General features: G+C 43.6%; 1 protein-coding gene across 1 annotated transcript; it reads right to left on the reverse strand.

Moving 5' to 3' along the window:
* Positions 1-307: 307 nt before the first annotated feature.
* Positions 308-21515, reverse strand: TRAF6 (TNF receptor associated factor 6). Its single transcript, XM_070427807.1, has 7 exons — positions 21310-21515; positions 14207-14524; positions 10479-10629; positions 9244-9402; positions 7081-7152; positions 5056-5133; positions 308-3967 (listed from the first exon to the last, which is right to left on the reverse strand). Exons 2-7 carry the CDS (start codon positions 14500-14502, stop codon positions 3110-3112), a joined length of 1614 nt encoding a protein of 537 aa, XP_070283908.1. The 5' UTR covers positions 14503-14524; positions 21310-21515; the 3' UTR covers positions 308-3109.
* Between the last annotated feature and the right edge of the window lie 3561 nt (positions 21516-25076).

The raw sequence follows: 25076 nt of genomic DNA on the forward strand, positions 1-25076 counted from the left end.
AACCTGGAGCTGGAAATAGAAGTTAGATTAAAAACACCCGTTATTATTTGGATTAAGATTCCTGAGTAGTAAAAAAAAAAAAGACCAAAAAAAAAAAAAAACCCACAAAAAACAAAGCAGGAAATGACTCCTCAGTACTTAGTGCACAGCCATGCTTTTAATAGAAATTTGACCAGACCAGGAAGCTTTTAAATATCATTTCCTTTTTTGGTGAGGTTCAATGTTTTGTGGCAACATTTAACTTTTTCTGGTGAAAGTACTTGTTTATTATAGAAAATGTAAAACATACAAGGAAGCACAAAGAAAATAAGCCATCAAAAATAGTTTATTATATTTCCTTCAGACATTTTTCTAGGCAACAAAAATAACAGCATTTACTTTGTAAATGGAACATGACGATTACTTTTCCTCTGACACACAATCACAGGGACAGCAGGGGTTCCGGGGGCCCTGCCGAGAGAGAGGGAGCCAGTTGGAAAGCGGGGTAGCTAAGGGACAGACTGCCACCTAGTCGATGATCAGGGGGTACTGACGATGCACTGGGGAACCGGGTCTCTGCATGACCTTGATTTTCATTTAATTATTATTTTTTGTTAATCCTCACTGGAGGATATTTTTCCATTGATTTTTAGACTGGAAGGAACGGGGGCGGGTGAGTGGGGGAGACACACAGAAACATCCATGTGAGAGAGAGATACATTGATTAGTTGATTCTCCCATAGGCCCTAGGGCCAGGATGGAGCCTGCAACTGAGGTACGTGCCCTTGACCAGAATCAAACCCGGGACCCTTCAGTCTGGGCCTGATGCTCTCTCCACTGAGCCAACCGGCTAGGCATGATTTTCATTTTAGAACATAAACCTACCAGAGCAGGAGCCTAAATGTGGGGTGGGGAGGGAGGGTAGAGAGGTAAGTAAAGGTAAAGGTCAAAGTGACTTTCCAGTCTGGCTCTGCCTGGAACCGAAAGCTTTCTTCTCCACAAAGTCTCTGTGCTTCCTCTTGAAATTGTGGCTGATCTTTTTTTAAAAAAACCATTAATTAAATTTATTGGGGTGACATTTGTTAGTAAGATTAGTATTCGAGTGTAGATTTCTCTGATACATGATCTGCATCGTGTGCCCAACACCCAAAGTCACATCATCTCCCATCACCACACTTTGGCCCCCTTTACACGTTACTGCTTCCCCACCCTTCCTTTTGGTAACCACCACAGGGTTGTCTGTGTCTCTGCGTTTCAGTTTTATATCCCACATGAGTGAAATCATACGGTTTTTAGCTTTTTCTGAGGCTGATCCTGAACCCTGGTCCGGGGGTCTGACATGGCTTCTCAGGAGAGGCAGTACAATCTCTCATGGCCACACAACTTTAAACAGCCTTGTGCCAACTGGATAGTGTATGGGTCCTCTTAGATTCCTTTTTTTTAAATTTTATTATGCACCACATAATACACTGCATGCTACATAATAACCTTCCAGCAGGGGTAGATTAGTATAGCTGAGTTATTTTTCATCAATCGGGAAAATGTTTCCTTAATCATTGTTCTCTAAACTCTTTGACATATAGTGACAATTAACTTCAGAGACACACCTTCTCTTTCCCACAAAATGCACTGACAGGAGTAATAGGCAACCCTTTTTCCCTTGCCCCCGTGAGTGAAGCTGTGGGTGTGCGCAGTGGCAGCTCTGGGGGTGGGTAAGTGCGCACGCATGGTGGCGATCCCGGGGAGAATCTCGAACCACTTCGTGGCAAGGTACAAAGGCCCTTAGATTCCTGAGAAGAGCCCATACTAGCTGGAGGACACCCTGAGAACTAGACGTCACCATGATACCTACAGGCCAGGGTTTAAACTAGTCCCTGAATATCCTTAGTGACACCCCGGAGGGAAACGGGGTGAATGAGAATTTAACAAACACAGAATGACACAGAAGTCATCTCTCCCTATTAGGAGCATTTGGCCACTTTAATGAATTCTACATGGTCCTCCCCAGGTATGGACTAAAGCAACTGCTCAAGCCAAGCCCTGATGTAACACTATGACTTCCAACCTTAGTTTGGTGACGGCTCAGGGAGCACCAATGATCTCCCAAGTATTAAGAAATTTTGCTCTTTGACAATCAATTTTGTTCCACTTAACTAAACCAGAGGGAGTGCAGAAAAGCTGAAAATGTCTGGTTCAAACAGCTTTTGTCACTACCACTGAGAAGGCGTATTAGCCGACTAGCCGAGCCATTTTAAATTGTTATGTTGGTAATTGTGTGTGCCTCTCCTTGTCTACAGCATTAAGCGTCAGAGAACATCTGCAGGGCTGTGGACCGCACTCTGTATTGACTAGACATCAAGGGGTTTACAGCACAACACTGAGCCGTTGGCATGCTAAACTCTGAAAATGCTACTTTGTAGTACTGAAGAAATAAGTGAGCAAGGAAGGATGAAAGGCTTTAACAAGAATTTTTCAACAGACATGTTCACACTAAAAAAGTGAGGTTAATAGTCAGGGTTTAAACTAGTCCCTGAATATCCTTAGTAACACCCCGGAGGGAAACGGGGTGAATGAGAACTTAAGTTTTCCAAGGATTGAAGTTCAAATCCTCTGAAGGCTACCGGTGGTCAAATAAAATGAGAACTCAGCTTTATAGTAGCAACTTCCCACTGGCACCAGCACAAGGTGGTAGTGATTCTCAAGTTTAATATATTACATACAATACTAGAAAAATAAGCTAAAGTTTTAAGGAGCATCCATGACTATTAAAAGGGTTGAGCTTTACTACTCCAACCCTGGGCTTTTGATAGAACTTTCTGGAAAAAGGCCCATGAAAGCACAACAGAGAGGTATACTAATGACAGGTAGCTGCTACCATGTGCCATAGTTGCTTCAGTAGTCAGTAGTAACAATCTTGAAAAAGCAGGGGACGTAGAGTCCCAGGGAAAAACTGCTTTAGGTATTTGTAACAGAAACAAGTACAAGTGACAAGAGCGACCTCCTTCACCACATTCACTGGTGGGGATCCCATTTTTCCCCACTGCTTTCATTGTTTACATATTATTATTGCGAACAGGGCAAGAAAAGGCCGTTTTCTCCAGGAGGCTTTCAGAAAAACAAACCAGGGATGCTATATCCCTGCGTCCGTGCTCCGTGGCTGGAAACCCTCCCTCCGAAGACTGCCCATGTCAAAGCGAGTAGAAACCTCACAGCGCACTAACAAAGTATCATCCTTAATGAAGGTTCTTTGTCTTAGGGCTTCCAGATGCATAAAAGTCACATAGCCAAAACCTTTTGGGTTCCGTGGGATTGTGGGTCTCTGGAAGGCAAGCAGCTCTGGTTTGGCATCCATGATCTCCTCATGGTTTTGCCTGATAGGTGCTTCGGACTGATCGAGAATTGTGAGGCGTATTGTACCCTGGAAGGGCCAAGGGAGGTGGCTGTCATACTCTCCTTGCATTGTGTGGACAAAGAGGGATATATAGTTTGCACAGCGCTGAGCAGTTGGTAACTGAAGGTGCAGGCGCATGCAGAGTTTGTATCCGGGTTTGCCTGTATAGAACCCAGGGCTGTGAATGACAACAGGTTTCTCCTCTTCTTGAGATTTCAAGTGCATCCCAAAGTTACCAATCTTCCAGATGTAAATCCCATTGCACTGCTGTGCTTCTATTTCAGCAACCTTGTCCTCAAGGGTTCGAATAGTTCGTTTGAGCTCACTGACATACATGCTCTGAGTTTCCATTTTCGCAGTCAGCTCCCGGATTTGATGGTCTTGTCTTACAAGGCGACCCTCTAACTGTTGAATGATTTCTTGAAAATTGTAGACCTCTGAGTTACACCCAGAGGGGACCCGAGCCAGAGATGCAGGCTCGTATCGTTGAGGCATGGGAGCTGCAGCCAGGTTTAAGCTCTGAACAGCCTGGGCCAACATTCTCATGTGTGACTGGGTGTTCTCTTGTAGGTGGCGTGCCAAGTGAATCCTTTGCATCTAAAAATTAAGCACAAGCCTTAGACTGGGAGTAGATACTGTGAGGATTAGGAAAGGGGCCTAGCCACGCCAAATAAAAGGTTTTAAGTAACATCACCATTTCTCTCAATCCCCTACAACCTTCTTTGTCTCCATCATCTCGATCCTATTGCTACTGGACAGGGCCTGGGCCCAGGATGGTCTGACCGTAGTGTGTGGGCTCCTGACTTTGTGTAGTAAAGACTTCACAACATGAGTCTGGGTGGCTTTTGAGAGTATGTTTACTCAAGCTGGGGCCAGTAAGGTAGGAGAAGCAATAGGAGAGAAAAAGTCAGAGAAAAGGGGTCTTGGAGATAGGTTCAGGAGGGTAGCCTGGGTAGAGCTGCCACTGTGTACTGTTCCCCTGGTTGCAAGTCCCATGGGGTCCCTTAAAGTTTAGGAGAAAAACAGCAAAGATACAAGGCGTGGGGAAGTAACATGAGAGAGTCTAGATGGGGCTGGTTTGGCTCTCTGAGAAATTAAAGTCACAGTGACAGTGAGCTCACTGGGCAGTCAGAGAAAATTGGGGCCCTAATGACAGGTTCAAGGGGTAAGCCTGGGACGAGCTGCCATTGCCAGCCGCTCGCCTGGTGCAAGTCTTGTGGGATTCCCTTTAAGTTTAGGAGATGCACGCCTGTGGAAGAAGCTGGGGAAGGGAAAGGTGTGGGTGTGCTCCTGGGAGGGAAAGCTTGCCATATCCTTTGTCTTGAAGCTTTTATTTAACCTCTCTTTGGCCAATGGAATCCTAGGGGAGGTCTTTGGGAAGGAGTGAACAGAATATTCATTAGCTCTTCAGATGTGTTCCTCAGTATGCTGATTCATCAAAATGTGTGTGTAAAGGGGCCAGGGTTATTTTCTGGTTATTTAGCTTTTTTGAGTGTATTGAAGAGGGACTGAGACCCTGCCCAGTCTAGAATGTGTACACCATTTGCTCCTAAGTGTCCTTGGTTATGAAAGATAAAACCTTGTCAGGTACCTCCATTCCCACTGGTATTCTCCACTGCACTAGATAAATGAATTTTCTTGATCTATATTCAAGAGTCAAAAGAAAAAAAAAAGAAACACCTTACCTTTTCATGGCAACCAAAAGAACTGAAAGTGCATGGAATTGGGGCTGTAGGACAGTCTAGCTCAAAATGATTAGGCATCTGAAAACCAAAGCAGAGGTTGAAAAATGTTTTTCCCTGCATATCATGTTCTAGTTAATGAGATTACACTTGAAATAAAGATTTACATTTCATATAAACAAAATCATGTATTATCTATGGCTGTCTCTATGTCACAATGGCAGAGTTGAATAGTTGCAACAGAAACCAGGTAGCCCACAAAGATTAAAATAATATTTACTTCCAAAAGTCACAGAGAAAAGGAAATACCAACATCACATACCATCCCCCAAATCACTCAAAATTCAATTCAAGAAAATGAATTTGTTCCTCTTGCTGGGAACTGGAACGCTATAGTGGCATTTTAAAGAAAAAGCACCTTCTGACGTCAGCCTCAACTGCAAACTTCACCAGGACTCTCACTGTGGCCCAGGCCATTTAACAGGGACCAGCCAACTGTGCACATTAAAGCCACGGACTGTACCCGGTACTTCCCTCATGACCACCTTTCACAAACCTTCTAACCTTTTGTTAGCCTGGGCATGTTTTGACTACAATGGGAGACTCAGCTGTTAGAAAGTATTTCATAAGCACATTAATAAAGGTTCTAAAGAATGTCTCAGCTTCTGACTCTTCAAGGTAAGATCCATTATGGAGGATCATATTTGAAACTGGTTACCAAATTCCCTTTAGAAATTTAGGTTAGCTATAGTCATAAATATTTCAAGCGGAAATATTAAAGACCATTTAACCCAATCTTTCAATTTTGCATAATCCAGAACAGCGGGCAGCAACATTTTTTAGAAAGGGTCAGATAGTAAGTATTTTCAGCTTTGTAGGCCCTAAGGTCGCTGTCCCAAGTATTCACCTCTGTCACTGTGGGAGAACACCAGGCACAGATGACGTGCGGACACATGGCATGGGTGTGCTCCAATACCACTTATTTATAAAAGCAGGCAGTGGGCCAGACTGGGACTGCAGGCAGCTTTGCTGATCCTTATCTAGAATTTCAACTTTCTTGCCAGAGATCAGCGGCAAGTCAGTGGCACAACCAGGGTCAAAACCTAAGTTTTCTGTTAACCGAGGATTTTTTCCTACATTAGGTTTTATTTTTGCTGGGTTTCAGATGCGTTGCATGGTTTCCTTTAAATATTACAGCAGAACAGAAAGAAAAACCAGGGAGGTGAGATTTCATTAGCAAAACAAAGTTTAACACCTTCACATAAAGACTGTTGGAAAAAAACTACAGGTCTCTGTTTAGACAAATGGAAAAGTTTAGTGGAGGGACAGGTTTTGCCTGCTTCTAGTTATTATTAAGGTAATCAATTATGATCTTTGGGTTTGCAGATTTCATGGGTGTATAAATAGTGACTAGTATTCAAATTGTGTGGGTAAATTCCCCAGATGTCAGAAGATAGCAATCAGATGGAATTTTCCTATCTTTATTAATAATGTAAATGCAGTTTTCTACTGTAACTGCTGCCGCTGGCCCATCAGTGGTCTATAGGACAACTGAACAGAGGGGTACAGATCCTGGGAGTCTCAGAATCTCTCAGTGTGTCCCAGGGGCCATGGGGACAAATAATGCTCTACCACTGAACAGACCTGCTGTCCTCTATTTCATTGGTCTTTTGGCTAGTCTCTGGATACCTATGACTCTTACTGCACAGTGTGTAAATACATATTTAAGGTGCGTTTTTTTCCCTTTAAATGGGAATTTTGATGATTTGTATCTTAAGAATTACCTGGTTTTGTACGGAACTTGTATAAATATACATAAACATGGAGATTATATTAATGACTTTAAGTACTTAGGGCTGAGTATTTGTTTTTCTGAAATATTCATATTTATTAATTTTATGAAAAATTTTCATAGTTCTAACACTTCTTCAACCTGTATTCATTTTGCCGTATTGACTTAATAAAAAACCGAACCCACTTCTTTAATCTATTATGGAAATATTCATTCATGAAAAGAAATCATTATACCTGTTCTCTGATGAGCATGGTACTGCAGTATTCACAGATGACATTTGCCAAAGGACAGCTCTGGTCATGGCTCTAAATTTTAATAGAAAAATATAAGAAAAACATGAGAAAAATCTGAAAAGCAAAAAAACCCTTACTTTTATAAAAGTAATTTTTCACCATAAACAAATTAAGGACTTTGATGTGTGTTAAATAAAAAAAGTGAGAATAATATGTAAAGGTTGTTTTCTCTCCCTCTGCCAGTATAGTAAGTAATGAGATACATCTTGCGTTTCAGCTCTTTCAAAGAATACAGTACACAAAAGAGAATCCTTGAAATCACTTCTTTTAACCGGAGGCAGGGCATCTGTGACTAGTTTGGACATCATTGACCAATACTATATCTAATTCAAGCTCTTAGGGGGTTAGAGAACAGAGCACTGTTAGGGCAGGAGGCTCTGGTGCTCAGATTCTCACAGGCCCTGGGAGGGTGAGCCTTGTTTTCTAAAGTACAATGAGTTTGAGAAATAACTAACCCTTCAGGTTACATCCATTTAATTTACTTAAGTTTAGGAAAACATCAATTTGTTCTAATTATGCCTCAGCCTTCTCCCCATTTTTTTAGCAAGTTAGCTGACTTTTTTGAACATTTCATCAACTTAATGAGTATAATATGCTTGATTGCATAAGAAAGTAGGAAAAATTGCCAAGATAAACTTATAGTGGAACCTTGGTTCTCAAACTTAATTCCAGAAACAATTTGTTTGAAAACCGAATCATTTTTTCCCATAAGAAATAATGTAGATTGAATTAATCTTTTCCAGACACCCCAAATGATTCCGTTTTAACCTTTCTTACATCCAGTACATGTCTAATGTACTGTTTAATGTATAAATACACTTCTTTTCTTAAATGTATCGAACCACCCCCTAATTGCCTTAAAGGAATCACTTTTAGCATTGGGTCCAGGATGTCTTTCAGGTCAGCATGCAGTATCTTGGCTGGTTCAGTTTTTCTACCTCTTCAATTGACTGTGATTATTGCTTCTTTCATACCCTTTGCAACATTAGCACTCTTAATAAGGCCGCTTTATGTTTTAAAATTGTGCTAATTGTTCATTTCTGCCAGCAACAAAAGCATTCTCTCCTTTGTTGCCTGAAATACACTTTTTGTCATGCTGAGGTATCAGCATGAAAGTGTTGTCAGGTTGAAAGCCGTAGTCTGGTTCCACAACCCAAACATTTTTTCTGTGAACAACTTGGTCAAGGACCGAATTGTTTGAGATGGGAGATGATCAAGAAATAAGATTTGACTATATAAGAAATAAAGTTTAAGGAAGTATGTTAATAGTTATATGAAAAAACTGCTCTAGCATCATGATGCTGTCAGGTGCCATGAAGTTTCTTTTTAATGATAACATTTTAATTGAAGTGTAACATACTCCCAGAAAAGTGAATTCATTATATGGGCATAGCTCCGTGATTTATCACCAAAAAGCTCAGTGATTTATCACCAAAAAACACACGTTTGAGATTAAATTTAATTTATTCTCCATAAAAGTTTTAACATCCCATTCTCTTTTTCAAAGAGTAAAGCATAAGTCTTATACAGGCATCATTCTACTTGTTTGTCTCAAATCCAAGACTGGTCATTAAAATATCACATAGGAAAGCAAATCAGCACGTCTTTCTTGGAAGGTTTTGTTACTTGCAGATCTACTATGCTGGTAAGTAGTACAAACAATGTTTTCTAAGAAAGATATACAGCCTGACCAGGGAGGCTCAGTGGTTGAGCACTGACCTGTGAACCAGGAGGTCGTGGTTTGATTCCTGGTCAGGGCATATGCCCGGGTTGCGGGCTCATCCCCAGTGTGGGGCATGCAGGAGGCAGCCGGTCAATGATTCTCTCTCATCATTGATGTTTCTGTCTCTCTCCCTCTCACTTATTCTCTAAAATTAATAAAAATGTATTTTAAAAATGATTAAAAAGAAGATATACAAATATAAACCCTACATTTAGTCACTAAAATGGTTTACTGAACTTTCTTTCTTAAAAATCAATCTTCCCACAACTGATAATATAGACTCAGAAATGGAATAGCATCCTCATCTACTGTGAAGCCCTTAAATGTACATAAAAACAAATTAACAAGTAGTGAAATTAAGAAATCCAAGTAGTACATGCCTCTTTATCTTCAAATGCCATTGACAGAGCACAGTTCTTACAAGAAACCTGTCTTCTTGGACACTCCTGGAGAATGTGAGTATTAAGTTGGCACTTTTGTAATGGACGGTTGCATTGAAGACAATTCGTAAGAGCAAACTCACAATGTGCTTGATGATCCTATAATAAGAAAAAAAGAATTGATTAGCACCTGCTAATCTTTAAGAAATCTCTTAAATATAATCTCTTCTGACTATACACTGTTCTCTCTCAAAACAGCTACTCCTTCACAAGGACCTAAGGAAAAGGGACAAGTTGTAAATGTTTAAACACTTAATTTCGAATAAATCATAAACGATACTTAATTTCTCATAAAACCACCAAGCTAAAAATGAATTTAATTTAAAAGCAAATTCTTTTACCTGATTGCTTCAGTTCATCTCAAGTTATAGAAAAACTCCATTTAGTCAATAATAAAATGCACAATTTAGAAAAAAAGAGAAAAAAGTATGAGGGTACCAAGATGATGGCTATGAGACTTGTTGCTTATTTCAAAATGAGAAAAATAGCCCTGGCTGGGTGACTCAGTTGGTTAAAGCATCGTCCCATACATCAAAAGGTTGAGGGTTTGATTTCCTGGTCAGGGCAGATACCTAGGTTGCGGGTTCCATACCCTGTTGGGGCATGTACGGGAGCCAACCAATCAATGTTTCTCTCTCACATTGACCTGTGTGTGTGTGTGTGTGTGTGTGTGTGTGTCCTTCCTATCCTAGGGTGAGGATTAAAAACAAAAAGATAGAAATAAGTGAAGTTATGGGATTGAAATGTGACACTTGTATTTAAAATGCTCTTCAGTATTATAGTTAATAATGTTCACCCCAAAACTTAAAGAATACTGATTTCTTTATCATTTGGCAAGGCCCAAGAAGATGGAATTAGAAATTTCTGGTTTCTACTCATATCCAACTAGAGGCCCGATGCATGAAATTCGTGCAAGAGGCTTGGCCCTCACAGCCTCAGCATCTTGCCTCGGCCTTCACAGCCCTGTCTTCATCCAGAAGGATGCCCAGAAGGTCACTGGGCTGTCTGGTCTAATTAGCATATTATGCTTTTATTATTATAGATGATGAAAGGATTGGTACTTCACTAAGCAATTATATGCTAGGCGTCAGCAATACACTGATGGACACAGCAAAGTCTCTATTCTCTAGGAACTGCCTTGCCTATATGCTAAGGCTAAGAAATAACTTTAGTACCTCAAGATGCCGCAGTTCCATCTTGTGCATACACCCTTCATTTGGACACCTCACCATCAGAGAAAGAATCTCTCGTTTTGCAAAATTGTCAGGAAAGAGTTGAGTTTCCAACAGTATTTCATTATCAATAGGACATTTGTGACCGGCATCCCTAAAAGAAACAAATAAGATACATACATTTAGTAGACTTAAACAAATATTAACATTAAAAAATACAAACAACTTTTACACGTTTAAAAGAGTTATATATGTGTATAACTCACCACATATACATTCTCCATTTATTATTTCCTATGGAAAATAATTTAACACATTATATTTCATAATATTATCCTCCCCCGACCCAAATCAAGAAACCAACACCTGTCCTTTTATGGACAGTTCATGAACTGTTCCTTTATGCAATGAATACAACTAGTACCATACTGGTGACCTATAAAAAATTATGGGATTTAATTTTAATTTTTAAAAAATATTTTTTATTGATTTCAGAGAGAAAGGAAGAGGGGAAAAAGAGATAGAAATATCAATGATGAGAGAGAATCATTGATTGGCTGCCTCCTGCACACCCCCTACGGGGAACTAAGCCCACAACTCAGGCATGTGCCCTTGACCAGAAATGAATGTGAGATCCTTCAGTCCACAGGATGAAGCTCTACCCACTGAGCCAAACCAGCTAGGCCCCAAAAAACTATGGGATTTTAGACTGTGGGATAGATTTCAACAACAACAACAAAAAAAAAAAAAAAAAGAGAAAAATTAACTCAATAAAGTCCTATTGTGATTGTCCTTAAATGAAGTCAAGTTAAGGATGGGGATTTTGCAGTCTGGCAGGCCTCTGTTCTGTCAGCAGCTACACAACATGCTAGTGAGATAAACTACATATGCTGCTCGTAATACCAATAACACTTCACTAGCTCAAGGACAACCAAAGTTTTCCTTTATTTTTATGTCTAGGGGACAATTTAGTAGGGAATTAAAGGACCTCTATTTCCTCCTTCCCAGTAGTTTCCCAGTGGTTACTTAATCTTATGATGGGGAAAACCTTCCCCAGGAAGTTTGGTTATCTGTCACTTCCCTTTAACTTTTTGGGATGTCTGAATCTTCACTCACAAAATGTGGCGAGTCAGGTAGACCACTGAAGCATTAATCAATCACTCAAATCATTTGCTGAGCAACTCCTTTGTGTAAGCCACAGTGGAAATTGCCATGGTAGGTAAAAAACGGGTCTACTGTCAAATGCCTTAGAATAAAGGTGAGAGAAACAGCCAATCTTTAATGAGGCTTCTGTCAGAATAATGGTCTTAGTATAGTCAAATCTTTTATGAGAAGCATAGGACACTATAAACAAATTTATTGACATATATACCCAAGATCTAAGTTATGGATGTCAAAGAGGAAAAAAACAAACTTACAAAGTAAACTGGAAACCAATATCCACAGCAAATGGAACTGGATTAGCATGTATTTTGGTTTCCTGAATGATTATAATGGATGAGAAAGTCTGAAGGTATTCTTTTAAGAACGTTAGACTCAAAGTAAGCGGTCATTTCTAGCTGAGAGGGAGATAGAAAAAGAAAGCCTCAGACTTCCTTTTGTGGGTTTTACTTCCTTTTAAGACCACTGTCCATTACTTTCATGAATATCTTGCTATTAAAAAACTGCTGAAGATGATCTTCTTGGGCATATGACACTAATAAAATACATCTCTCTATCCACAAAAAGTCAGTGATCCATAATATGGTACATACGACCTATGAAGACTGAATCATGAAGAAACAGAAAATCTGAGCAGATTGCTAGTATACAGAGTAAATCAGTCATCACCTCCCAAAAAACCCACACCCCTCCCAACCAACAAAAGCCCAGGAGCAGATGGCTTCACTGGTGAATCCCACCAAACATTTAAAGAAAAATTAATACCTACCGTTCCTACACTCTTCCAAAAAATGGAAGAGGAAAGAACACTTCCAAACTCATTTTATTACCCTGATACCAAACCCAGACAAGGACGCCACGAGAAAAGAAAAGTCAATTTAAAAGTTGAAAGAAAAATCTGCCAGATAATAAGTAGCCAGCTTTACCTACTTACAAATGATTTCACCAACATAACTCGATGCTTATTTACTGAACAACATAAAATCCTCCCACTACTTCCTTAGTCACCTAAAATATTCCCATCTACTTTTGAATTAAGTAAAATGTATTTACTTCTTGGGAGATGAACTTGAATCATCAATGGACTCCCACATACCTTCATTCAGTTAAAGCAACCATGATACTGAGCACTACTTCCGGCACATAGGAAATATCCAGAAATAAAATAGCTCTCAACCCCTACTCTCAAGGAGCTTCTTTCTTTTTTTAAAAAAAATATATTTTGTTGATTTTTTACAGAAAGGAGGGGAGAGGGATAGAGAGTTAGAAACATTGATCAGCTGCCTCCTGCACACTCCCTACGGGGGATGTGCCCACAACTAAGGTACATGCCCTTGACCGGAATCGAACCTGGGACCCTTCAGTCCGCAGGCTGACGCTCTATCCACTGAGCCAAACCGGTTAGGGCTCAAGGAGCTTATTTCTAACTGGGTAAGAGAGGTTGGGAGTGTGGGGGGCGACAGAGGGGAACATGCTGTGGTATAACAGGGTAGCCAGGGCACCTATGAGAGGTGAGATCTGAGCCACACTGGAGGAGTGAAAGGTGTTAGTAGACAGTTAACTGAAGAAAGAATGTTCCACAGAGAGAACAGCAAAAGCCAATTCCCCAAGGCAGGAGCATGCTTGGCATGTTGAAGGAACAGCAAGGAGTGACTTGGTGGAAGGAGGGAATAGTGGACAGGAGGTCAGAAAACGGATTATGGATCTAAGAACAGGGCCTCACACGCAGATGACTTGCTGCAATGTTCTGAGCAGAGATGACCAGGTTCCCTCTGGCTGCTACCCTGAGAACAGTCTGGAAGGCAAGGGGAGAAGCAGGCCTGCGACTGAGCTGACGGGGATTCAGAATAGGGTGGTAGCAGTGGAGGCAGCGAGAAGGGATTGAATTTTGGATATATTGTAAAGGCAGAGGCATCGACTAATACTTTCTTTAAAAATACTGGTTATTTCACTTTTGTCCACAGATATCAGATAACAGACAGAATTTAATGTGGCTAAAACCATCACTGATCGATTATAGAGTCAGCATTCTTTGTATGGTTGAGCTGATCATGCTCTACTATCATTTAAGGTGTTATATTATTTTCTTAAAGCATAGAGAACCTATTTATCTGAGAATCAGAGGAAGGTAGAAGACAGACATTACCTTTCATACCACAGTAGGAACTAGCAGTGACGGCGATCCTTTTGAGCTCGGCATGTCAGCATTTTGAAAAACCCTAATTTAACTCTGGTGCCATGTGACATATAGAAATTTTTTGATATTTGCAACCATAGTAAAACAAAGACTTATATTTTTGATATTTATTTTATATATTTAAATGCCATTTGACAAAGAAAAATCAACCAACAAAATGAGTTCGCGTGTCACCTCTGACATGCGTGTCATAGGTTCGCCATCACTGAACTAGGGTAAGAATGTAGATGTCTCAAGTTTCTGCCCAGTGTTCTTTTTCCTTGAGTAGGTGTTTACATATAAGACTACTCTTGGGATGTCCCGTGTGCTGTGCAATATCGTTCTCCGTATTTGGTTCTGTTATAGGACACAGTTCTTTCTTATGCTCACGTACCTTATTGATTTGGTGATGCAGGCTTTGCAGAACCTGTGGCCGCATGGTGTCTGCACTGCTTCCCGTAACGCCATCAAGCAGATGGGGCATTCATACTTGCTCTCCAGGGGTGGGTCAAACTCGACATCGTATCCCTGGATCTCTTCCATGAAAGAGCTGGAGAGATTCCCTGTGCTGGCAGTGGCGCCCACGCTGTCGTCTTTTGCTGCAGCACTACAGGAGCTGGCCATGGCCGCGCAGCAGTCGCTCTCAGACTGGCTGGAGGCACAGCTGATTTCACAGTTTAGCAGACTCATAGTAACGAGCTTATCAATTACTCTGTAAAAATAGCAAGAGAAAAATGCCTTAACATGCATACACATACACCATAGCTTATCGAGGCAGGTCACCTCTTCGTTGATACAGAAAAGCTGCATTAATACTATTTATGGAAAACTTTACAAGTTTTTTGAGCTTTACTTCATGACTAGTCTTCTATAGTAGGTTAAGGAGTTCAAGATCTAGTAGGTAGATAGAATGTAAAGTTAAAAGAAGAAATGACCTCCATTGCAATACTGAGCTATCTCACAATTATGTTTAAATTCTGTTTCCTGTGACTGAAGTCAAGAATTTACTTTTCATATCCTTAGTACTCAGCACAAGATCTTTCACATAATAGGTGTTCATTAAGCATCTGCTGAAGACCTTATTACGCTGCTGAAGTTCCCTCAAGTATCCTGAGCTGAAGAGAACAGTAGGACCAGCAGGCAGTGCAAGGAAGAGCAATGTACAAGGGATTAGATCAGGGGTGGGGCCCGTGGGCCGTATAAGGCCCTTGAAATCATTTGGTCCAGCCCGGCCAAGGCAACCGCAGGCAGGACTCAAAATGCAATAAATCTAGGAGCTTCTTTCACAGCAACATAAAGTTACATGAAGTGAATTATATTAAGCAAATGGTGTTATAAATATCCAGATGGCCCTCAGCAGAAAACAGGTTCCCCACCCCTAGGTTAGATGATCATGTGCAAGTATTAGGCATGTGGTTTGGTGCCATTTAACCATTTGGATCTTGGTTTCTTCTTCTAGATCTGAAATTCCACGAGTACTTCCAAATGTTCAGTGTGGAGATTTCTATTATGTAGAAAGAACAGAATTTTGAAAAAGTATATTTGTATGTCCTTCTGCCTTCAGTCATGTCAAGTGACTCTATTTCATCATGTGACAGGAAAAACAAGTGAGGTTTCTGTTGTCTATGGAAAACTACTGGTTTCGTGGGTAGGTGGGACGCCTTCAAACTCTAAGTCATATGATATTATTGAGTGAGAGACTAATGTCTAAAGGCAATTCACGGCCTATTGACCAGGTCTCTGCAGTAGACTGTGGAGAATTCCCAATATGTGCCAGATATAGTTCTAGAAACAGAACGCAAGCTTCGGGTCAGAATGGTGAACAGTCTTCCCCCTGGGTTAAGAAAGCAACCCTCTAGCTTTGTTTTGGCCACCAGAGGCATCTTTTTCTTCTGCTCAAAAAGATTTTGCGTACAGTCTGATGAGCACCTACAAAGGCTGAGGCCCTGTTCTGGCTTGGAGGGGCAGGACAGCCAAGTGGTGAATGACAGAGAGGAATCAATGGGCTGGTATGTGAAAGCACTTAGAACTGTGCCTGGAAGTAAGAACGAGTCACTGTTCTGTGCAGCTCTCTCGAGTAATTTTATGCAGTAATTTCACTGCCCCCTCCCCTTTAGCAAAGTGGAAACCCTGGAACTTAAAAAGGTGAACTAGCCGAAACCGGTTTGGCTCAGTGGATAGAGCGTCGGCCTGCGGACTGAAGGGTCCCGGGTTCGATTCCGGTCAAGGGCATGTACCTTGGTTGCAGGCACATCCCCAGTGGGAGATGTGCAGGAGGCAGCTGATCGATGTTTCTCTCTCATCGATGTTTCTAACTCTCTATCTCTCTCCCTTCCTCTCTGTAAAAAATTAATAAAATATATTAAAAAAAAAAAAAAGGTGAACTAACTTGCCCAGGACTATTCGACTAATCAGTAACAGAGCAGGAATGAGAACCCAAGTCTACCTGGCCCCAGAGCCTGTGCACTTGGTACTACTACCATGTTTGCCTCTTCGAGTTGCGACAAATTTGTCTATAAAGCTGCATTTAAAATTTCTTTCCCTTTATTTTTATTACACTAGACCAGTGGTCGGCAAACTCATTAGTCAACAGAGCCAAATATCAACAGTATAACGATTGAAATTTCTTTTGAGAGCCCAATTTCTTAAACTTAAACTATATAGGTAGGTACACTGTTATTAACTTAATCAGGGTCCTCCTAAGCTGGCCTTTGCTAAAAATGTCCTCAGTCTGATTGAGGTACGTTCGCTGAGGTCGACCCCTTCCAACTCTCCCATCCACACTCGTCTTGTATACTTGTTTCAGATAGATGAGTGTGGATGGGAGAGTTGGAAGGAGTCGGCCTCAGCAAACGTACCTCAAAACAATGTACCTCCCCCGCGCAGCGTATCCCGCGCCCGCCTGGGCCCTGTCTCCTGTCTGAACAACACCCCCCACTTCTTCTAACACTACTTCTTCAAAATAGACTCGCCCAGGCCGAAAACCGACTTCTGTGCATGGGCCACGAAGTTTCAATCGCACGTGTGCACCCGCACATGGTATTTTGTGGAAGAGCCACACTCAAGGGGCCAAAGAGCCGGATGTGGCTCGCGAGCCGCGGTTTGCCAACCACTGCACTAGACTAAGGTGCTGACCCTCCAGCTTCTACAAAACACGACCTGTCTAGCATTGTCATTCTGGATTGATAGAATTTCAAAGAATCAATAGAGAAAAAAACGGCGTTTTATTTTACCTTTGACATATTATTTTTGAAAAGTTAAAAATAGCTCCCAGGCCCTGGCCGAAGTGGCTCAGTTGGTTGAAGTGTTGTCCTGTACCTACCAAAGGGTCGTGGGTTCGATTCCAGGTCAGGGCACATACCTAGGTTGTGAGTTTGGACTGGTTCCCGGTCTGGGAGAATACAGGAGGCAACCAATTGATGTCTCTCTCTCTCTTTCTCTCTTTCTCCCTTCCTCTCTCTAAATATTAATAAACATATTCTCGAGTGGGGATTAAAACAAAAAATAAAAGCTTCCAAAGCCTTGTTATAGCTAATTCGGATTCCTAGGGAAGACTTGGTACAAGCTGAGAGGCAGCAAGGGATGGCAAGATAGTGGCAAACAGAACTAGTCAGGTACCTGTGGTCCAGGATGGGGCAGACGGCCCTGATTAGACCCTCCAAACCTGAGGACATATGGCACTATTATACTACACTTAGGGCTTATAGCCTTTGTTATTTTTCTCCCCATACACATTTTTGTGCCCAGTTACTTAGGTAAATCTCCTAGAAGTAGAATTATTAGGTGAAAGGGTATGTAACTTTCGAAGGCAACCCATTGATGTCTGGTTATCTAATATGTATCAAAGGCTTTTTAATTCCCACTCCCCAAAAAGTTTGAGAGAGACCATTTTACTACATACCTTTGACAATTCTAGGTATTTTTATCTTTTGGATCTTCAACCACTTATTTTTTTAAAAAATAAAATCACTTTGAGAAATTAGTATTTGTTGCTTTGTTGTACAGAATCTATCAAAGTCAGAAGAAAAAAAGCAACTTACTGAGCAAAGTCTACTTTTTCTGCCCAACTGTTCAGTTAAATTCAGTTTACTGGGTAGTCTATATACTGCCCTCTTGCAGTCTAGTTTGAAAGAGTTGAAGGTATTTTGATTTAAAGAGACCTTTTATAGCGAATGTGTTGTTAAGAAAACCTGTCTCATCAGGCACAATTCCTTAAAATGAATTCCACTGTAGGAATGCAGTGTTAAGACATGGGAGTGAGCACTCTAAACATCTAGATCAGTGGTTCTCAACCTTCCTAATGCCGAGACCCTTTAATACAGTTCCTCATGTTGTGGTGACCCCCAATTTCATTGTTACAAATTGAACATAATTAAAGCATAGTGATTAATCACAAAAATAATATGTAATTATATATGTGTTTTCCGATGGTCTTAGGTGACCCCTGTGAAAGGGTCGTTCGACCCCCAAAGGGGTTTGCGACCCACAGGTTGAGAACCGCTGATCTAGATGTATTCGATTTTCACATCACTTTTCATGCTTTAAGAAGCAACACAGAAGCCGAACCGGTTTGGCTCAGTGGATAGAGCATTGGACTGCGGACTGAAGAGTCCCGGGTTCGATTCCGGTCAAGGGCATGTATCTTGGTTGCGGGCACATCCCCACTGGGAGGCGTGCAGGAGGCAACTGATCGATCTCTCTCATCGATGTTTCTAACTCTCTATCCCTCTCCCTTCTTCTCTGTAAAAAATCAATAAAATTATATATATGTGTGTGTGTATGTATGTATGTTTGTGTGTGTGTATATATATATATATATATATGTAACACAGAAGATCTATATCCTCCAAATAAATTTTTCAGATAGTCACGCTCTGTGCCTGCAGTATATAGACCCACGTAATTGTACTGCGAAGAAAAAGTTAAGCTAAAACAGTATTTTGAGTGCCATTCAGTATGTATGTTTACTCTTTCTTTCTAGCAAGTTAAAACATTTCCCCCTTTATTTTAGAGACTGGCATAACGACTTAAGTGAAAATCACTTTCCTAACTACAATCACGATGTTAAGTAGCACCGAGGGAAGAATAAAAAGTGCTTTGAGTCCACTGTAGACGTGAACAGAACATGATCTGACACCCAGGAGTCTTTTTACTTTATATGGTGCCACGGATGTCCACCTCATGAGCTGCTCCCAACGCAGGCTTTGCCTCTACAGAAGCTCTGAAAGATGACAGGGTGGGGCCGTATTATAATAGAGCCAGAGCAGTCATTTCAGGGGAACTGTCCTGCGTGTCTTGTGTTTCTTGATCTTCCAAACTTCATATTCCACCTATTTGTCTCTGGGAATGTATTATAATCCAGAGAGAATACTGTTAAATGCCTTGGGGGGTGGGGAGTAGGGTGCTGCACAAAAATTGTTTCCCTAAGATCAACAGGTGCTAATGAGAGAAATGTCTAAGCTAAAGAAATCAACAGGTCCTATCATGAATTGGTCCATTTTAAGTCAGCAGAAATTCATTCGTGGCCAAACAGGTGACTCACAAAGTAAAACCATGTAAAACAACAGGATCATGCATCATAGAAATGTACACTTGAAACCTACATAATCTTACTAACTGGTGTCATCCCAATACATTTCATTTACAATATTTTTTAAAAGAAAAAGAAGTTGCCTTTAGTTTGCTGCTAGCTTCAGGAATAGGTGGGAACTGTTTGCTGACTCCTTAACGTCTATTCTTAAAATGCAAAGAGACCTGCAGAGATGCAAATGCTGCCAAACAGTCAGCTGCCTTGATTTTGAATACAGAGTCAAGGGGCAGTCCCCTGCCTCGGCACTGGAGGTTCACACGATTTCTTTCAAAATCCACGGACCCCCAAACCGATCGGCATCGTTCTCAAACAAAAGACCCTCAGGTTGCAATCCTGCAACACCGCGAAGGGCGCGCACAGCGTGTGCGGGTGGAAACCCGGATCATCGTGTGCCAACCTCTCCCTGGAGCTGCGGAGAGCGCCCCCCCCCCCCGCCCCCCACGCCGAGGGCAGAAAAGCCCCTCCGCCTTCCCCGGAGTCGCCGGGGAGCGGGCCCGCCCGGGGCCAGGTGCGCGGGCCGGCACGAGCCCTTAGCGAGTCTTTCTGGTTCCGGTGGCTTTGGAGCGAGACGGTGGGTGACGTGCAGTTCCCGAGAAGCAGAGGAAACGCGGGCACGGCAGGCTCGGCCGCCGGCGCTGTCGGTGCTTTCTGCCCGCGCCCTCCCGCCTCCCGCCTCCCGCCTCCCGGCCGAGTTCCGCTAAAGCCGGTGCCGGGAAGGGCCCCGCGCCCGCCGCTGGAGCCTGGCCCGCGCCGCGCGGGGCGGGGAGGAAGACTCGTGTCATCGAACCTTTTTTTTTTTTAAACTTGCTGCCTGGAACCTCAAACGAGTTCACCGGGGAACCCAAAAATAGCTCTCCCATGACAGCGACCGAGGGACTCGCTGGGAACTGAAAGGGATTTTTTTCTTTTTTCTTTTAAAGCCGGTGTCGGCTCGGAGGGACGGGAAAATCCAGGCGGCAACGGCCTTTGCCGGGAAGGGGCTGAGCTGGTGGGCGCGGGGCCCCCGCCCGGGAGTGGGGGGAGCTGCGAAGGAGGACCCCGCGGGCCTGGGGAGCAGAGGGGAGGGTCCCCAACCTGTGGGAGCGGAGGGACAGGGGGAGGCGTCCCCGACCTCGGGGGAGAGAAGGGACAGGGGGAGGCGTCCCCGACCTGTGGGAGCGAGGGGACAGGGGGAGGCGTCCCGACCTCGGGGGAGCGAGGGGGCAGGGGAGGGTCCCCAACCGGTGGGAGCGGAGGGACAGGGGGAGGCGTCCCCGACCTCGGGGGAGAGAAGGGACAGGGGGAGGCGTCCCCGACCTGTGGGAGCGAGGGGACAGGGGGAGGCGTCCCCGACCTCGGGGGAGCGAAGGGTCCCTAACCTGTGGGAGCGAGGGGACAGGGGAGGATCCCCAACCTGTGGGAGCGAGGGGACAGGGGAGGATCCCCAACCTGTGGGAGCGAGGGGACAGGGGAGGGTCCCCAAACTGTGGGAGCGAAGGGACGGGAGGGTCCCCAAACTGTGGGAGCGAGGACAGGGGGAGGCGTCCCCGACCTCGAGGGAGCGAGGGGTCTCCAAACTGTGGGAGCGAGGGGACAGGGGAGGATCCCCAACCTGTGGGAGCGAGGGGACAGGGGGAGGCGTCCCCGACCTGTGGGAGCGAAGGGACGGGAGGGTCCCCAACCTGTGGAAGCGGAGGGACAGGGGGAGGGTCCCCAACCTGTGGGAGCGAGGGGACAGGGGGAGGGTCCCCAACCTGTGGGAGCGAAGGGACGGGAGGGTCCCCAACCTGTGGAAGCGGAGGGACAGGGGGAGGGTCCCCAAACCCTGGGAAGCGAGAGGAGACGGGAGGGGGCGGCGTCCGCCACCAGCGGGAAGCGAGAGGAGAGGGGAGGCCGCGGCTGCCGGGGGCCGTCGGAAGGGGACTCACCGCTTTCGTCCTCTGGCCGCCGCCTCCTCCGCCCGCACGACGCCGCTCAGCCAAGGCAGCAGGAGAGAACGGAGACTGCGCTCCGAGCCGAGGCGGCCCGGACGCCGATCTTTCGGCCCGCAGGCCGCCGCTCCCGCGTCCCCGGGCCTCCGGGAGCCCCAACTCCAGCCGCGGAGGCCCCTACTTCCGCCTTCCCGGCCCGCCCGGGCGCTGGGGCGGGGAGGGGGCGGGGAGGAGCGGCCGGGCCGCGGCGGCCCCTGGCGGCGGTCCTCCGCCTCTGCATGCTGCGTGCTGCGGCGCATGCGTAGGCTGGCCCAGCTGTCAACCCGGAGCTGGGGCTGGGCTTCTCTCCCACAACTAGGGCGATGAGGTCTGGCCCAGGAACGGTGAGCGATCTGGTGAGCAGCCGCCACAACAGTAGCAATCAAAACGACCTGTATAGCTTCCCTAGGAGAAACCCCTAACTGGGTTAGATCACTGGACCATCCAGAATTCTTAAATACCTCCCAGACTCCACCTCCCTTGCCAAGAAAGTTTTCACGATTGGTAGAATCCTCTGTTACCACCTGGTCCTTCCCCTTCGACCAGTCCAAGCAAGCAAGCCCATATATGAAATATTTTCCCCCTCCCCTGAAACTGCTGCCAACGATACCACCCCTTTTCCTGTAATGTCACCAGAAAGCTATTTTGAATTCCTTGTTTAACTGATGCAAAACTCTAAGGAATGTAACAGGCGCTTTGCAGGGAAGGCACACAGGATTTCCAGCCACCACTGCAAACTTGCCTCTTGAGAGAGGCATCACAGGGGGCTGGTTTTTACGTACACATATTCTAAAACCAGAGTGCTTCATTTAAATCTAGCGTTCCCCCCTTTATAAATTATAATCTACTTCAATTTTTTTCATTTCATATTAAAATGAGGCTGATAATAGTACCTACCTCACAGGTTTGTTGGAAAGGTGAGATTAGCTAGCTAGTAATGTAAATACACTATTTATAACTATCTAGGTAAGCAATTTTCAACCAGTGTGCCTCTAGAATTTTTAAAACATGCGATACCTGATTATTTAGCCTGGGGCACTGACCTCTTTTTCCTTTAGATTGTCAAAAAAAAAAAAAAAATGACAACAGCCAACACGACATAGACATCCGGTGTGAATGAATCAAAATTACACCTTTTTTTTTTTTTTTGGTCAGATGGGCAAAAAATGTAATCTGTTTTTTTGGTGTGCCGTAGAATATTAGTAATTAGTTTATGTGTGCTGTGAGGTGAAAAAGGTTGAAAAGCGCTGGTCTATGATATAATATGTGCTAACAATACTGTATTTCCTGCTTTCTAGTTGCCAATGTTCATAGCAAATGCTTATGTTTTTAAGATAGGAACCTGTCACTGGTTCTCAGACTCCATCTGCCCCCCCCTTTCTTAAAAACATATTTTGAAATATTTAAGACATAAAAAGAAGTATACACACACACACACACACACACACACACATACACATCTGTGTGCTTGCCACCCAGCTCAAGAAATAAAACATTGTCAGTAGACTTGCCAGCCCCTATGGGTCCCCCACCCACTGCTTTCTAAAACTAAATCACTTATGGATGACAAAGAGAATATTATATGAAACTGAGAGATGGAGAAAAGGAAGAGCAAGGGAGTTAGACTCCCCCCTCTGGTTAGTATGAACTCTGGAGCAAGTTATTTAACCCTCACGGGCTTCTGCTTCCTAAACCATAAACGCAGGGATAACATTTACCTTCCAGGCTGTACAGTCACAATGCCCAGTTTCTGAAATGCTGCTAATTTAAAATATTTTGCTCAGCTGTCCTTCTATAAGTACCTCAAAGTGTACAAAAAATCACCACATTCCAGGATTGATTTTTTTTATGTTTTACTCGAGAAATGAAATAAGATACACCTTGCAGACTATTGCAGGTGAGGGTGGGCAGGTGAGAGATTCTTTCACCAACATTTGGCAATAAGGCAGATGTTTAATTATAAATAAGAGTTAAATTATAAAATTAAAACACAATTCATTCGTTCCGAACACTTACTGAACAACCGTGATGTGCGTGTGGCAGACAGCCTCGGAGATGTGTTTATGCCCTGTGTGATCCCCTTCTACAGTGAAGAGGGTGTAACCAATAAGATGTGAAAATGACAGAGTGTGACTTCCTAGGCCAGGTTGACTCCAGGGTTCCCAAGGAGCCTCGTCAGGAATTCGCAGCTGCTAAGGGAGGATTTCTTGGACAGCCAGGAGAGATTCAGGAAGAAATATTCTAAGTGACTGCATCTTATTTCATTCAGAAAACAAACTCAAGGCAAACCAGTTTTCTTTTTCTTAAAAAAAATATTTTTATTGATTTCAGAGGAGAAGGGAGAAGGAGAGAGAGATAGAAACATCAATGCTTCCTGCATGCCACCCACGGAGGATCCAGCCCGCAGCCCTCAACCAGCCCGCAGCCCACAGCCCACAGCCCGCATCCAACCCTCAGCCAACCCGCAACCCGGGCTTGTGACCTTTCCAGAATCAAACCTGGGGCCCTTCAGTCTGCAGGCTGACGCTCTCTTCACTGAGCCAAACTGGGTAGGGCAAGACAAACCAGTTTTCTATCTTTCCTTCCATCAAACGAACACACACTCTTTCTTTCTCTCTGTCTCTCTCATTCTTCCTTTCATCTGAACATCCATCCATTTGTTTATCCACTCATCTATCATATTATGTTTATTTCAGAGTTAAAGTTCACAAATAAGATGGTTTTCCTGATGCATGCTATTAGATTGATTTTTGACTGAAAACTGATGGAAAGTGAATCTGATTGGTTGAATTGGTTTGTCAATGAGGACTGGCTTGGTTAATTAGATTATATAGTAGATTTCCCTTCGTAAATTGAATGAAAATTGAATGATCTATCTGTGCAGCTCTAAACTTTTGTCAAAAATATGTAAAGCACATGTAAAATATACACCATGGTAGAGTTACACTCTTTGCAATTATTTGAACTTATAAAATATTTTCACATGCCAACCTAAAAGTATGCACTGGAATATGTCATCTTACAAGAGCACCTTATAGTCAGAATCTTTCTCACACCAGACACAGGAAGAGCAGGAAAGTAACTATAATAACCCTTTGATCCAGTTACAGACCAGGAAAGACGCAGTTCATCAGAAGAGGCATTAGTGATGACGGAGCCTAGAAAAAGGTCAGAGCGATTCAATGTGGCATTTCCAACCTGCATTCTGCAGGGAGGAGAAGTGCCCTGCCTTGCAATGTCCCCTTTGTTGTCCAGGAGTTTTGGAGATGACCTGATGCTTTGAACCTTTGACTTGCGAAAGCAGTTACCTATTGAAGGAATGCACGTGCGATAACAGTGGCCAAATGGAGCCAAAGGAGCACATGAAGGGATGTTATCCAAGAGAGGATTCTGGCCTTAGAACAGGTTTCAAGTACAATAAGTTCCAAGGTAGCCTCCACCATTTCTCCCTCCCTCTTTCCACCCCATTCTACCAAAAATAAGGGAAAGATCTCAGAGAGCAGAGGAGTGAGAAGGGATGACCAGTGAAGTGTGTGTGGGGGGGTAGGGGTGGCAAAGAGGGAAGGTGAGTGAGTTGTGTAGTCTTGTGGGTATGTAAGGTAAGGCTCCTGGTGGATTTCAGACAGTAATAACAGGCTTGGGTGGTGTGCCCTGGGTTCAGTCCACTAGGCTGAGAGCTGACAGCCACTAGGAGGCAGAAGCTTAGTTTTGGAAGCCGCCTTGGG

Source organism: Myotis yumanensis, unplaced genomic scaffold (assembly GCF_028538775.1).
Source record: "Myotis yumanensis isolate MYYU_CA2020_CCGP unplaced genomic scaffold, mMyoYum1.0.hap1 SCAF_10, whole genome shotgun sequence".
Taxonomy (NCBI): domain Eukaryota; kingdom Metazoa; phylum Chordata; class Mammalia; order Chiroptera; family Vespertilionidae; genus Myotis; species Myotis yumanensis.